Below are 16,187 nucleotides of genomic sequence, written 5' to 3'. Positions count from 1 at the left end.
CCTCGAAATTGCCGGTCAAACCCATTGACTTTGATTTTGAACGAAAATTCCAAATTTCCGAAAAGTCATATTTTATGCTTTCGACGTTCTGAATCCGAATCTGAAGTCTGTTTCGCTAAATTCGAACCTGGTAAGCTATTTTTCACTGATTTATCACCCGATTCGATCAGTTTATCGCAATTAAGCTCGTTTCTAATATAATTTATGTTGATATGTATTTGAGGAATTATTGGAAGTTGAATTGAAGATCAAAGGCGTTCGAATGGAATTTATATGGTCGATCAGTATGACACAAAAATCGAGGTAATACTTGACTACCTCTTTATGCTTTATGAAATATGTTGATATTGGTAAATGCATGAATGGGATAATGTTGGTCACTTTTGTGGAGTTGATTAATTTGTACACTCGATATGAATGTGGTAGAAATTCGGTATCTAAATATGGATCGAATGATTAATATAAGAATTGAAGGGTTGTTAGAATTAAATTTCAAGTTATGTGTTTGGTAGTAAAGAAATTAACCTGGATCTGTATTTTATAATTTATTTCATCAAAGGTCATATGTTAAAGGTACTTGGATGGGAAATTATGAGAATAATCCGGTAGGGTAAAATTACAAAAATACCCTTATGTTGTAAGATGACAAGAATTGTCCCTGGAAGTTGGTTAATAACTCTGAAAAGACATATTGATCCGGTAAAAATTATTGATGTGCATAAGAAATGCTAGTTTTGCTTAGGAAATGCAGATAACCGGTTTTTAGTCTTATAAGGGTTTGTGAAGATACTAGAAGTCTGTTAAGGGAATCATTTCAAGATCAGAGAGTGTTTGAGAAAACAATTAATTATAGATCTCTAAATTATAATTATTTTCGTTAAGAGCTAATATTGAAATTATCTAGTTATGAAATTACGAAAATACCCTTGAGAGGTAAAATAGTTTGAGTTGACCCTGAATGAGAAAATATTTTGAGGATTTGTACTTAACTCGATTAAGTACGAATTTAATTGTTAAGATCCTGTCTTTGTACAGAAAAATTCATGATATTTCGTTTGTAAAATCTGAGAATGCACTTGACCTGGAAATATTTGAGTAATGAGTAAATACCTGAAGAATAATTTATCGGGGGTATTCTGTTGTCAGAATTGCTCGAAAGGACTGAAATAAATGATAAGATTGAATTTAATAGTAAGATCGACGGAAGAAAAGGATTAAAATACATTAAATCTATAAAATGACCAAAATACCCCTGTAATGGAAATGACTCAAGAATATCACCAAGCTCAGGAATGATTGGATATCCTCGAGCTCTGAAATGAATAAAATAAAACTGAACACCAAAATTACCAAAATACCCTCATGGCCTATATTAAGTAAATGTCTTGGATTAATTAAGGAATCCAAATAAGCATAGGTATTGGACTACCTTTAAAAGTTATGGAACACAACTTAAGTGAGCCGATCAACCTTAATGATACATCAGTACCTGAATGGCATAAATATTACTTGAATGCGTGTTTGTCTATTCAAGTTTGGCTCGATGATAATTTTAGAAGTATTCAACTCAGCTCAACTCTAGATCGCGTTAAGCACTAAGAATTGGATATTTGTTCGACAAATCAACCACGAAGACTGAACTGAACAGAAGTACAATATGTATCCGAAATTTAGAGACATCCAAATTAATCTGGAAAACTCTGAAGTAACTGGAATGGATTTGACTACTAAGTGAAATAAGTAACCTCAATGACTAAGATTTTAATAAGTGATTTGGATGAGTCTGAAAACGTTAATGAACATACACGATGTACTGTTCTTCTGGATCATGAACTACAAATCAAACACGTCAGTATTTCATGATATAGTGGAAGCGTAAAAATGAAATAAAGACATTGGAAAATCCATTCAGTGATGATTACGAAGATGATCTATGGATAAGAATTTTTGGTATTAAAGTGTAAATACCATAGAAGGACACAAAATGACCAGTCGATAAGTATTAGTTCTGGGAACTATTCATCTAAGAGTTGTTCGATAATGCGATCAATCGACATAGACTGTAAATGCCCTAAATCTTCATTTCTTCCTTATCAGCCCAAGTCATATTCTGAATAACTGATGATTTCGTTAGTTATTGAACTATTCCTATGATGATTCTAAATTTCGATATCTTATCGGTATACTGAAGATTCATGTTTCTCTACCTGCTAAGATTATCCAAGACCTCTGAATAATTTCTGTAAATTCTGGTGTGTTCCCTAATCATCTGGATATTTTACCTGATTTCCGATTTGATTTCTATTATAATACCTGACCTGGATTCTGATCGGATACTTGACATGGATTCTGATCGGATACTTGAACTGGATTCTGATCGGATACTTGACCTAGATTTTGATCTGATACTTGACCTGGATTATGTTATGATTTTTGATATATCCGTTTACGGACGGAACATGTTTTACTTGGGGGTAATGTTGGAGGAAGTATACCTGGAGGCTCCTCGGCTGTGTGCTCAGGGCCTTACTTACCGGCTCATCGGCTGTGTGCTCAGGGTCTACTGGACTTGACGGTGGGTGTCTGGTTCTGGGGAACCTACACATTTTGGACTTGACGGATGGGGGTATATATATATATGTTTTAAAAAGATCTGAAAAGTTACATGATTTTTGGGAACACACTAGATAACCAAGTATATGTTAATCTTTTGACTTGAAGAATTTTGTGTGTATATAATATAGCCAACATATATGATTACGTTTAGAATGTCATGGCTATTATCTTTTGTAAGTCTGAACATTGTACAATCTTTTGATGGTTAATGTTATACTTCTTTTTGTTATGTAGTATAAGTTGCAAGTAATGTGTAGTTTTCAAATATGTTAAACTTATTTTAAGTTTAGGCCGGTTATCCCATCTCCAGACACTCTCATTGGCTAGTAATCATTTAAAGGGGAAATTCCTCCAAGCTTAGGGAATTTGACAAACCTTGTGATGGTGAATTTAGGGAGAAATTCCTTGTCAGATCATATCCCTTCAAATTTCAAAACTCTTCTTCATTTTTTGATCTCATTTTCAACTCATTGTCTGGTTCTATCCCTGAATTTATAGGACAGTTTCGAAACATTACTTTTATCGACCTCTCCGATAATCACTTATCATCTCACCTACCCATTTCCATGTTCAACTTGGTCAGTCTATCATATCTATCATTGAGCCACAACCAGCTCACTGGAACCATCCCGGATCAGATAGGGAATCTTAAGTCTCTCACTAGTCTTTCATTGAGTAGCAACAAGTTTATAGGCCACATTCCAGCATCTATTTCAAGATTGCAAAATCTCTGGTCCCTCAATTTATTCAGAAATGGGTTCTCTGACCCTTTACCAGATATCTCTAGCAGGGGCATCCCTTCACTTTTGTTAATAGAGTTGTCTTTCAATAACCTCAGTTTGGGGACAATTCCTATCTGGATCAGAGATAGACAACTTTCAAATGTAAACCTAGCTGGTTGTAAACTGAGAGGAAGCCTCCCAAAGTTTACAAGGCCGGATTCATTGAACTCCGTGGACTTGTCCAATAATTTCCTCACTGGGGGCATTTCAACATTTTTCACAAACATGACAAGTCTGCAGAGGCTGAAGCTTTCAAATAACATGCTGAAGTTTGATCTTTCAAAGATCAAAGTTCAGGATGGGATTTCCTCTATTGATCTTCATTCAAACTAGGTATGCGACTCTCTCTCGAGCATTTTAAATAACCAAACAAGCAGCTTCTTAGAGGTTATAGATATGTCAAATAATCGTATTTCTGGTACGATACCAGAATTCACCGAAGGGTTGAGTTTGAAAGTGTTGAATATATGAAGTAATAAGATTGCAGGCCAATCCCAAGTTCAATCTCAAATCTTGTTGAACTTGAAAGGTTGGATATTTCAAGGAACCTGATAACCGACACTATACCAATAAGTTTGGGACAATTGGTGAAGCTTCATTGGCTTGATATTTCCATCAGTAGTCTCACTGGAAAAATCCCAACTAGCTTGTTGGGCATTAAGATTATGATACATGCAAGCTTCAGGGCAAATAGACTATACAGAGAGATCCCACAAGGCCGACGTTACAACATCTTCCCTGCTTCAGCTTATGCTCGCAATCTCTGCTTATGTGGGAAACCAATACCACCTTGTAGGGGAAAGAAACATGAGACAAGTCAGTGAAATGCTGACTCAAATATGCCCAAAGTAGAAATATTCATGTTTTTACAGCACTAACAACATTTTTTTTTACCTTTTTCCACTAGTAATTTCAAGTACAATTTTACTAATAATTACTACGGAAACAGACATTGTTTCAGTATGAAGTTTTAACTCTATCTATGATAAATAAGTTATTTTTTTATTAGTTACCAGTTTTGCATAACCATTACATTAAGACAATTAATGCTATGAAAGAACACTTTTGTCTTCAGAAATGTTGACATAAGAAAATTTGAGGACCACCTCTAAAGATGAAATATTGTCATCATCACTACTGCTAATTCATGAAACTTTACTTTAAAGCAGAAAACTCGCTTCAGCCTTCTCATGTCAAAGAAGACAATATAACATGATTGCCAAAGAAAGGAAAAAGATTCCTGTCAAAACCCCAATACCTACCAGAATCCATTACCTTCAAGGGGATGAAAAATGCGTATCAACATCACAAAATGAGGGATGGATCCTTGGAAAAAACACTATACCACCGAGGCACTGCCTAACAATCATTATACTTCCTTTTCAACAGCATATGTTTCCTTCTCTGAACCTCCTTCATTCTAAACAAACAAGAAAAAGTTGATGATATCGGTTGTCAGCATATTTGATAAACGAGAGACCAATGGACCACCAGATGAATCAAATGCCAGCTCTTTAAAATAAAGCCTTCCTAGTCACTTCATCATTTTCTTTGTCAGCACTGTTAGCCTCTTAAGAAAATAGTTTCTGGTCAAACGCATCACTCATAATTGGTTTAAGTTAATTAAATTCTAGCTCCAATGAATACTAATTTTAAATAAAGACTGAATATCAAGGACTTACTTCTTTCGACAAACCCATTTTAACAACCTTCCTTTGCAACCTAAATTTCATAGATGAAATGCTTAATATCTAAAAATTGAAAATAAGAACCATCTGAATCACATCAGTGAGAAATGTGTACCCCTGTAATAGAGAGTTGTCTGCCAACTTAAACTCATGGAATTAAGCCAAAAAGGCTAACGGAAGGGTCCTTACATGAATAAAAAGAAAGTAGTAGGAAGATGTTTAGGGGCATTAGGATCTTCTTTTCGAATATGATAATGATGAATGATGGTGAAATATAAAATTATAGACAATATGATTTTTAGTGTTATATTTTCTTACTTATTTGAATTATATTTTTGTAATATAAATTAATGAAATAAATAATAATGATAAAGTATACAGAATTAAGTATAAATATAAAAGATAAATAAATAAATTATTGTATATAGATGATATAATAAATATTATGTCATATATAACAAAAATAATTTACATCTTTTTATTATTATGAATATCTATGAAGAATTTCCACAATGTAAACATTTAGTTAAATGTTGATGTAAAATTTTAATATATTTTTACATAAATTATGTAAAATTTAATATTAATTAAAATAAAAATAATACATGATATATTTAAATACTCAAGTAATATATTATCAACAAATAGAATTTTTATATAAATAATTTTTATTTAAATATTTAGAATTTCACTTGTTAAAAAAACAAATATAGAACAAAGACAATTTGGTAAAATATACATTCTAGTAATCTTTTATTCCTCTAACCAAACACTGTAATCTTATATTCATGCCAAACCAACTAAACACAGTAATGTAACATTCCCAGTAATCATATTCCCTGGTAATCTTTTATTCCCACTGTTAATCTTACATTCCGTGAACCAAACGCACCCTTAGACATGAAGTTAACATAGATATAATTTAGATACTTATTTTTGCATTAAACCTTTTTTAAAGATTAATAAATTTGTAATTTTAAAAATTCTTTTTTAAGATATTTATTTACATCGATCTATTGAATCTTATTTTAAGTATGATTATAATTGAACCGATCAAGTGGTCTCATTGGTAAAAGAGTGTTGTTCTCCTTAAAAATCATGAATTTGAGCAGTTGTATCTGCATGATGTGTTTTGTCAATAAATTAATAAAGTTCTAATATAAATTTGAGAACTTTTAAATGAATAACATATTGGTTTAAAAGTTTATAAATTTAAATAATTTATATATATATATATATAATATATTGATTACGCTAAAGTGATTACAAAATATTATATATTCGAAATACTCTCAACATTTGATAATGAATGCTCAATCACTCTTGTAGTCGCTGACGCTCAAACTCGTAACCTCTAGGAACAACAATAATTCCTTTAATTTATTTAACAAATGTAACTTACATTTTTACTTTTGAAATCTAAACTTATAAATCCTGGAAACTTCTCTAACTTGATAATTCTAATACATAATGAATCTTTGAAACATGATATCCGATCTATTGATCGACTAATTTAAATTGAATACTACAGAGGTAAGGATGACTCTTTCAATCTAATTTACTCTATTCATAAATACCAAAGTTTAAATTTTATTGACTAATTTAATAATATTAACGCTAACCATTATAAGGGCAACAGAATTGTTATTATTCTGTCCTTTTACGTATGACACTTTATTATTGGAATTTGCTCTTTTCGCTGAGTTTCCATGCTTGTAGCGTTTCCTCGCAGGTCATGTTATATTTATTGCGAAAATTTGGCTTTATTCGACGAACAGAACAATGAAGGTAAAATTATTTTTTTATTTTTTATAAATACATTTTTTTAATCGAGAGAGCATGGTAATTTTTTTTAATATTAATTAATATTTTAAAAAAATTAGCGGAGGCCCAAGGCTCCTCTTGAACCTCATGAAATTCCACCCATGTCGAAAAATGTTCAAATGGAAATTTAAAACTTCATCCAAATCTGTAGAATAATTAGCTTAATAAATCGATAAATTTAGTGGTAGATTTTGGTACTAAGGTTGGGAGGTTAATTAAAATTTTTAAAAAATTCAAGGAATTTGATGAATTTTATAAAAGAAATTGGAGTGTATTAAAATTTTTAAGAGGTTTAATGAGAATTTTGAAAACTGTTTATGAAAGATTAAGATATTTAAAAACTTTAACATTTAACGAAAAAATTAATTTTTTTTAGGATTTAAAAGAAATATTCTAAAATTTTGGACGGAGGTAGGCTAATTTGATCAAATATTATCAATCCATCTTTAAGTATTAAGAAGAAAAATTAAATTAAAATTCTTAATAGAGATGCCATAAACCATAAAAATTAAGGCATAATATTAAAATTAACTTTCAAACATTTGTCAAAATGATCATTTTGATTCTTATTATGTTTTCTGAAACATTTTTGCCTCAATCGTTTTATTTTAGGGCAAGAAAGCTCATTAACATTTGATAAAATAGTCATTTTGGTCATTATTCTTTTCTTTTTATCATTTTAACCCTCAATGTTTTATTTTAGGATAAAAAAAAGCTCTTATTTTATAGTGTTAATCGTATATTAACTAATCGAATATTAACTTTGGCTGGATTAACTTAAAAAACCCATACATTTAGCATACCAAAATACCAATGCCCTACGACTTTATTTCCCCTTTTAGGAACACCCTCACAGCCTGCCCTTGCACTGCTTCAACTCCTAAACTACCAACTCAACCATATATCAAGATGATGAAGTAGTTTCAATGGTTGCGAGCCACATTACATCCTGAACCGCGGCAGCTGCGTACAGCACGCAGCCGAAGAACGTGAAGGCTATCGAGACCGTGACATGATCGCAGAAGCTATCCAACGACTTGCAAAAATTGGGCAACACGGTGTGTCGAATTCCGGTTCGATTCAGATTGGTTACACCCGACGCGGCTGATCCCGCACTTATCATTGCATAAGCTAATATCTGCAAACCATAGCCAAACAATACATATACATACATACACACACTTACGAGACACGAGGAATGAAATGTGGAATCAGGGGTGGAGCACAAGCTGGACTAGAGGGGGGTCCTGGCCCCTCTCCCTCCAAAATTTAAAAGATTCTAATTTTGGCCCTTAAATTTAAAAGAAATTCAATTTGGCCCTTCTAAAATTTTTAGAAATGCAAATTAAATTTATTTTTTTAATGTTCTTAATTAAATCCTCTTGCATAATTTTTTAAAAATTCTCATTAAGCCTCTCAAATTTTCAAAAATTATAGTTAAATCCTATTTTAAAAAAATATAAATTAAACACTTCAAAAATTTTAAAAATATTAATTTAAATATCTAAATTTTTTAAAATTTTAAATTAACCTCTAAACTCTATCAACAAGTTTGGCCACGGTGTGGAATGTGTACCTGATCTCCGGCAAAAACAAGCCAAGCTTGGTTTCTTGAGGGAATCAGAGGGGATTTCTTCACAAGCAGCCTTGAAGTGGCAATGAGTAATTGGAGCAAAGAGTAAGCTGTTGCAGTGGTTGTAACTCCAACAACATATCTGTACCATGATTTTGTCGGTTACATGCCAAAATCAACACTCACGGGTCTCATTTCTGTTCAATTTTCAATTGGCTAAATGGAGAACAGACAAAATTGCTTATTTTAACCCTAGAAACCGCAATTTAAAGGGCATATTTTCACTAATAAAATGCCGATACAATAACTCTACCTTAATTAATCGAGTTTGATATTGAAAAGGGTAAACTTGCATTTAGTACCTAAACTATCAATTTTGATCCATTTTAGTATCTAAATTTTCAAAATTTTCAAAATCGTACCTAAAGTTTAGTTTTTGTTTTATTTTAGTACCCCACCATTAAATTTTGAAAAATATAAAAGTCTAGGTATCAAAACACGTTTAGTACCTAAATCATACTTAAGTTTTGAAAAAAATGAAAATTTAGGTACTAAAACGGATCAAAAATGATAGTTTAGGTACTAAACGCGTTAAGTTTTTACGACATGGTATTAAAATGAAACAAAAAGTAAACTTTAGGTATGGTTTTAAAAAAATTAAAAGTTTAGGTACTAAAATGGACTAATATTGATAGCTTAGGTACTAAATGCATAATTTACCATATTTTAAAACTATGCATATTTTTTTGGGGTAAAGTACACAAATGGTCTCTCGACTATAGAGTGTTGATTTGTTGAGTCTCCGACTATTGAAAGTTACAAAATGGTCTTCCGACTATATGATATTGCTTTGTTGAGTCCATTGACTATTAAAAGTTACAAAATGATCAATTGACTATTCATATGTTCTAAACTTATCATTTAATATTAAAAAATTAACGACATCTGAGTTGGACGTTAACCTGTTGACTGAATATAATAAAATATGATCTCATAATCTCAAATAACTATACAACTCAAACAATTATGAGATCATATTTTATCATATCTCAATCAACAGGTTAACGTTCAGTACAAACGATTGTCAATTTTTTAACGGAAAATTATGAGTTTGGGACATATGAACTGTCGAGTGATCATTTTATAACTTTTAATAGTCGAATGACTCAACAGAGTAACCCTTATAGTCGGGACTATTTTGTAACTTTCAATAGTTAACATCTTATAATCGATAAATCATTTGTATACTTTATACAATTTTTTTATAATTAACGTTAATATCGAAATTCAAACACAAGAAAACAAGAATATAGCAAATTACAAACATATTCTGCCTTTGGTCGGTGAAACAAGACAACATAGGTAATAGAAAGATCAAAAGTTCACACACTTAACAGCTCCCCTTTAGGTGTGACCTCCGTTTTCCCTTTCATTTTCCAACCCTTTCTCATCAAACAAACAAACCCTATAAAAAAAAGTGAAAAAAGGACAAAGTACGCATTTAGTATATTAACTATAAGTTTTGATCTATTTTAATACATAAACTTTCAATTTTTTCAAAATCATACCTAAAGTTTAATTTTTATTTCATTTTAGTACCCTACCGTTTAGTTTTGAAAAAAATAAAAGTATAGGTAACAAAACACATTTAGTACCTAAATCATACTTAAGTTTTGAAAAAAATTAAAAATTTAAGTACTAAAATGGATCAAAACTAATAGTCTAAGTACTAAACACATTTTATTTTTAATGACGAGTACTAAAATGAAATAAAAAGTAAACTTTAGTTATGATTTTTAAAAAACTGAAAGTTTAGATACTAAAACATACCAAAACTAATAGTTTGGTTCTAAATATGTCATTTATCCCAAAAATTATTTAGAACTAAGTTAAATTAGCAAAGTAAGACTATACTTACTCGAAGGAGTAAGAGAAAGACCATTCAGAGTGGAGCTGGAGCTGGAACCCATAGAAGGAAACAACGCTAACCTGACGAGCGGTGACCATGAACGACATGGCTGTCACCGAAGTAGCCATGCACAGCAGCCTGAGTATCAGCACCACCACATTCGTCAAAGTTCCAGCTCCTACAGTCTTGGACCCTAACCCCAATTCCTCTCGGGATTCACCTTGCCGCCCACACTGCCTCGGAGTGGATGGTGGTGGTGGCAGCGTTTTGTGGCCGCTCATTGTTATCTCCCGAAGCTATGTGACGTACTTAGATATGTCTTATATATTTTGTTGTTCAAGATTCCTGGATGCAAGGTGGTGTGAGGGGGGATATAAAGGAAAAGCAGGAGTATAAAATAACAAGGGTAAACTTCGTATTTAGTATCTAAACTAACAATTTTGATCCGTTTTAGTACATGTAATCACCATTTTTCAACCTATAACTATATTATTATTATTATGATTATTATTTTTAATATTATTATAAATAATATTATTATTACAACCCAAACCCATTACCCAATACCCAAACATTCCAACCCAAATCAGGCCCAAACAAAACCCGGATTCGGGCCCAAGTAGATCCAAACCCGAGCCTGCTACAGAATCTTAACCTAAATCTAAACTAACCCTAAACCCACTTCAAATGCTGCCACCGCAAGAGTAGAGATCCCAACTACCGACGTTGCCGCCCGTCGTCCAAGAGGCATGCCACCTTCACTGTGTCAAACATCATCTCAGAGACTAAAAAAAGAGGAAAATCAATGCCAAATACAACAAACCCCGAAAATCCGGGGCATTAAAATATAAACACATCACACACAAAGTTCAACAGTAGATCTAGGATTTTTTTTATTCTAGGCCTATGTATTTTTCGGGTATAAATCCCAAACCAAATGTGAAAGAGGGATCTCTCTTCCCCCTGTTTTCAGAAGGAATACAAAGACTTTTTTTTATTTGTTTTTTGGGAATAAAAGCAAAGTAAAAAATATATATAAACAACATTTATTTTATAGTGAGTATAGAGAAAGAGGGAAGAGAGTGAGTGTTTACCTGGTGAGGGGGAGATGAACCCAAGCCGTGGTGGTCAGAGTCAGAAGAAACTGAAGAGTCGAGTTGTTTTAGGGGTATTTTGAAGAGAGATTTTTGACGGTTTTAGCCCTAAAATAGGTCATATGGTGATAAATCTAGGATTAGGGAGTGTTTTGGGTCGATTTGGTGATTCGGGCCACAGTGTGCGGCGGTCGGACGACGGCCAGAGGTGGGGAAGGCAACCTATAATGGGCCGGCCGAGGGAGAGTTGAGAGAACTCTCTCATTCTTTTTTCTTCTGTTTTTTTGGCTCAAAATGAAAAAAAAAACCAAATCTTGGTATTTATAGGAAAACTTAATGGTTTAATTGCGCTTTAAACGCCTAAAAATTTGTCATGTTTTTACATTTTGGTCCTTATAGGGACAAAAATTGCTATTTTACCTTTATGTTATATATGCTTTAAATTTTTGGTTTATTCACTGTTTAGTCCCTCTTATTTTAGTAGGTTTTTGCATTTTAGTCATGTAGGGATTGTTTTGTGATTATCCTTTTCATTCATGTTTTGTTTAATTTTTAGGGTTAATTTCCTTTAGGTCCTTGTAAGTTAGGCGTGTTTTTACATTTTAGTCATATGTAGTGACTGTTTAATTTTTTTAAAAATGTATGTGGATTGATTATGTAAATTTACCTTTTTATTTAACAAACCTTTCTCAGGCTTAATAAAAAAGAAAAATTTCTCATAGGTCCTTGTAGATTACACGTGTTTTGTATTTTAGTCAATAGTCTGTTTGTTTTATTTTATTTCGAATTAGGCTTTAAATATCAATTTAATTTAAGTTAGTCCCTTTGTATGTTTAATTTTAGTTTAGTAATTTTAAATTCATGCAATTAAGTCATTGAATGTATGTTTATTTTATTTTTATTTTATGATTTTGTTATTTTAATTATTATAATTTGATTTATTAATTATTTTGTTTCATGGTTTATTTTCTTAGATTTAGTTTTAAAATTAGATTAACATTCGAATCAAGCTTAGAAATTAGGATTTCACACTAGTTTTAATTAGGGAGCAATTCGAATCGAGTTTTCGTAATAGATGCCTGATTACTCAAATCGATTGCTCGAATTTTAAAATTTATTAATAATTAATACTTTCTAAAAATACTTTAGGTTTAATAATTTAGATAATAATTAGTTTAGATTTAGTCCTCAACTTTAGAAATTATCAATTTAGGTCCTAAGCTTTTAGATCTTTTAGAAATCAGTATTTTTAGACCTTGACCTTTTAATCCCCGAATTTCGATTAGAATTTTATTATTGACATAATTAATTAAGATTATGTTAGGATTTTCGGAAGCTCGAATCGACAATCGGAACGATTTGCAAAAAGGGGTCGGAACGATTTTGTGTTTAGGGAGTAAGGAGATTGAAAGATAGAGAATTGCACAACGATTTATAGTGGTTCGACTTTCTCAACCAAAGTCTACGTCCACTACCTTAGCTCCTCACCAAGGATTTTCCAACAAATTCGCTAATTTGTTCTTTATTTTAAGGAAAAAGAGTAACCTTACAACTCCCTAGTTTTTCCGGGCTAAACTAGAACCTTTTCCCTAGCTTTTACACGGGATAAGCTAGAACCTTTCCCCTTTACAAAAGGATAAAAGATGTAAACAAGAAAACCTCTCTAAGGTAGATGTTTACAAGATTGAGCTCACAAGAACAAAATATTTACAAGAGAAAGATGAAATAAGAATGAAAAACTCTTCTCTTGTGTTTGATTGCTTGGATAGTTGTTTTCTTACTTCTTCAAGTGTCCTTAGCTTGTATTTATAGCTTGGAATGTGTTTGAAGTCATATCTAGCCGTTGGGGATGTTTTGGAGCCGTTTGGGAATGATTTTTCTGCAAAAATAGGTTGCCCAGAATGGGAGGAATCGGTACCCCTTCATAGGGAATAGATACCCCTTTATAATATTCAAATATTATGACCGTTGGGCTGATGAACAGTGAGGGAATCGGTACCCTCAAGGGGGGAATCGGTTCCCTTCGAGTAATCTTTATTTCTTGGAGCCAAACCATGCAGGGGGAATCTGTACCCCCTGGGGGGGAATCTGTTCTCGGGGAATCGATACCCCCTGGGGGAGAATCTGTACCCCCTGGACAATCTGATTTTTCTTGAAACCCTTTAAAAAGAGAATATTTTTGGCTCGATTAAGGCTCGAAATACTTTGTAAAATTGTTTTAAAATAGTTTAAGTATAAAACACAATTTTACACTTTAGTAAGGATTAAAATAAACTTTGAAAGACTTGGAGTAATATTTTGATATTCAAATAGTTACATCGAATATACTTAGAAAATCTTTTGTAAAATCTTAAAATTCATTTAACTTAATTTGTTATATCGAAACATCAAAATGTTTTCAACAATCTCTCCCTTTTTGATATAACAAAACATTTGAGTAATTTTAAGATTTTGAAATAAAGTTTGAAATTACTCCCCCTTACTTTAACACTTCTCCCCTTTAAAACACCTTAACACTTCTCCCCTTTTTTGTTAAATCAAAAAGACTCTAATCTTTTAAAGTTCAAAATAACTTTGGAGAGTATGTAGTAAATTTAAATTTTAAAAATCATTTGAAAAAATCAAAGCTCCCCCTCAATAAATGCATTCCAAATAAAATTTAGCTTTAAGAACAATACACTTAAACAAAATTGAATTTCAACAAAAAATAACAAACATGTTAGTAGCACGTGAAATTCAATATATCCAAGACTAAAATACTTTATGCAATACCAATTGCTGAAATTTGATATCAATACCAATTGTTAAAATTAAGTGCATATGCATAAAGTTTTCCAAAAATGTTATGCATTTGAAAATTTTGATATCAATTGTTAGAGAGATATCATTTTCATTTAAACCACATGCATAAACATTCAAATTTAGGTCAAAAATTTTAAAATTTGTAAAATCAAAGTATTTGAAAAGTTGATATCAATTGTTAGAGAGATATCATTTGCATTAAAACAAATTTTGATCAAAATTTTATTATGATGAACTAAAAATTCTGAAAAATCATTACAACTTTAAAATGTTCATCATAATCATCTTTTCAACATACATGAGATTAAAACAATGATGCATAATCATTTAAAACCAAAACTCATACATGCTTAAAATCAAATGAGCAACCAAATAATCCAAAATTAAAAGTATTAAGCTTAGAGGTTACCCATTCCTTTTTCATGTGTGGCTAGAGCATCTTGAATATCATCATTTTCATCACAATTGCTTCCACATACCTACAAGAGACATTTAAGTAGATTTTGGTATCCAAATTGCTTTGGATCCTTGTATGTTAGTTACAATGCCCCTTGTTCGTTTTGGAACCCATACTTGCCTAATTTTAAAACGTTTTCTACAAGTATGTTCCATATGACCATGATAATGGCAATGTGAGCATTTTGCCATATTTAAACATAATAGGTTGATTTTAGAAATTAATTCTTTTTCTTTTATTAAGCTTTCAAACTTAACACCTAGCTCAAAATTTTCTTTTTCTAAATCATTTATTTTGATTTTTGAAAGCTCTAAATTATTTTTCAAAATTTCATTTTGATTTTCAAAATCAACTTTTGATTTCAAAATTAAATTATCTTTATTTTTGAGTTTTGAAATTAATTTAGTATATTTGGAATTCATGGTCTCAAATCCCAAATACAACCTATTATAAGCATCTTGTAACTCATCAAAAGTAAATGAATTAAATTCATTTGAGTTAGAAGATACCTTAAATTCTTCTTGAGTGGTCATGAGGCATAGGTTGACTACTTCATCTTCATCATTGTCTTCATCCACCTCATCATTTAAATCTTGATAGCTTTCATTGATGCCTACGTCCTCATTCTTCTTCTTCTTCTTCTTGTTTTTCTTTCTTCCCTTTCTTCATCTTCCTTCACCATAATCTCATGAGTGAGAAGGGAACCAATTAGCTCGTCGAGAGTGAGAGACTTTAGGTTTCTTGCTTCGATAATGGTTGTCTTCTTTGATTGTCACTCCTTTGGAAGAGAGTAAATCATCTTCCTCACAAGCTTCTTATTTGGGATTACTTCTCCATATCCCTTGAGACCGTTGACAATCACAGAAAATCTATCCGTCATAGCTTTGATGTCTTCATCGGGTTTCATCTTGAAGTTCTCGTAGCTATGGTTGAGAAGACTTTTCTTTGATTCCCTCACTTCGTCGGTTCCTTCATGAGTGACTTGGAGCTTATCCCAAATCTCTTTGGCACTGGAACAAGATGAGACTCTTCCATATTCATTTGGGCCTAAAGCACAAAATAAAATATGTATAGCCTTAGAATTAAGCTGGAAATTTTTCTGCTCTTCTCTACTCCAATCGTTGTACTTGCCGAGTGGAGAGGAGTAACCGTCCATGATTGAGTACCAAGCTCCTAGATTGTATGATTGAATGAAGTACATCATCTTATTCTTCCAATGTGCATAATTTGCTCCATTGAAGAAGGGTGGCTTGTTGACCGGTTGTGAATCCATAATAGGATATTCTTCAAGATAATAAGTACCGGAGGAAAAAGTCATTTCTTTGTCGGTTGCGTCGGGAATTGGTAGAGCTTCTTCTAGGATCATCTCAAGGTGGTTAAACTTCTTAACGAGTTAGGCTCTGATGCCAATTGTTAGGATTTTCGAAAGATCGAATCGACAA

At 31.9% G+C, this 16,187-nt stretch overlaps 1 protein-coding gene and 1 pseudogene across 1 annotated transcript; one reads left to right on the top strand and one right to left on the bottom strand.

Moving 5' to 3' along the window:
- Positions 1 to 745: 745 nt before the first annotated feature.
- LOC120199815 lies at positions 746 to 4,309 on the top strand (annotated as a pseudogene).
- Positions 4,310 to 7,814: 3,505 nt separating this feature from the next.
- Positions 7,815 to 10,673, bottom strand: LOC120199805 (CASP-like protein 3A2). The gene is made up of 3 exons (XM_039200814.1): positions 10,402 to 10,673; positions 8,487 to 8,625; positions 7,815 to 8,048 (listed from the first exon to the last, which is right to left on the bottom strand). Exons 1-3 carry the CDS (start codon positions 10,671 to 10,673, stop codon positions 7,815 to 7,817), a joined length of 645 nt encoding a protein of 214 aa, XP_039056745.1.
- Between the last annotated feature and the right edge of the window lie 5,514 nt (positions 10,674 to 16,187).

The sequence above is a fragment of the Hibiscus syriacus genome, unplaced genomic scaffold, assembly GCF_006381635.1.
Source record: "Hibiscus syriacus cultivar Baekdansim isolate YM2019G1 unplaced genomic scaffold, ASM638163v2 tig00000340_pilon, whole genome shotgun sequence".
In the NCBI taxonomy this organism is placed as follows: Eukaryota; Viridiplantae; Streptophyta; class Magnoliopsida; order Malvales; family Malvaceae; genus Hibiscus; species Hibiscus syriacus.
This window is presented reverse-complemented; position numbering and strand designations above follow the sequence as displayed.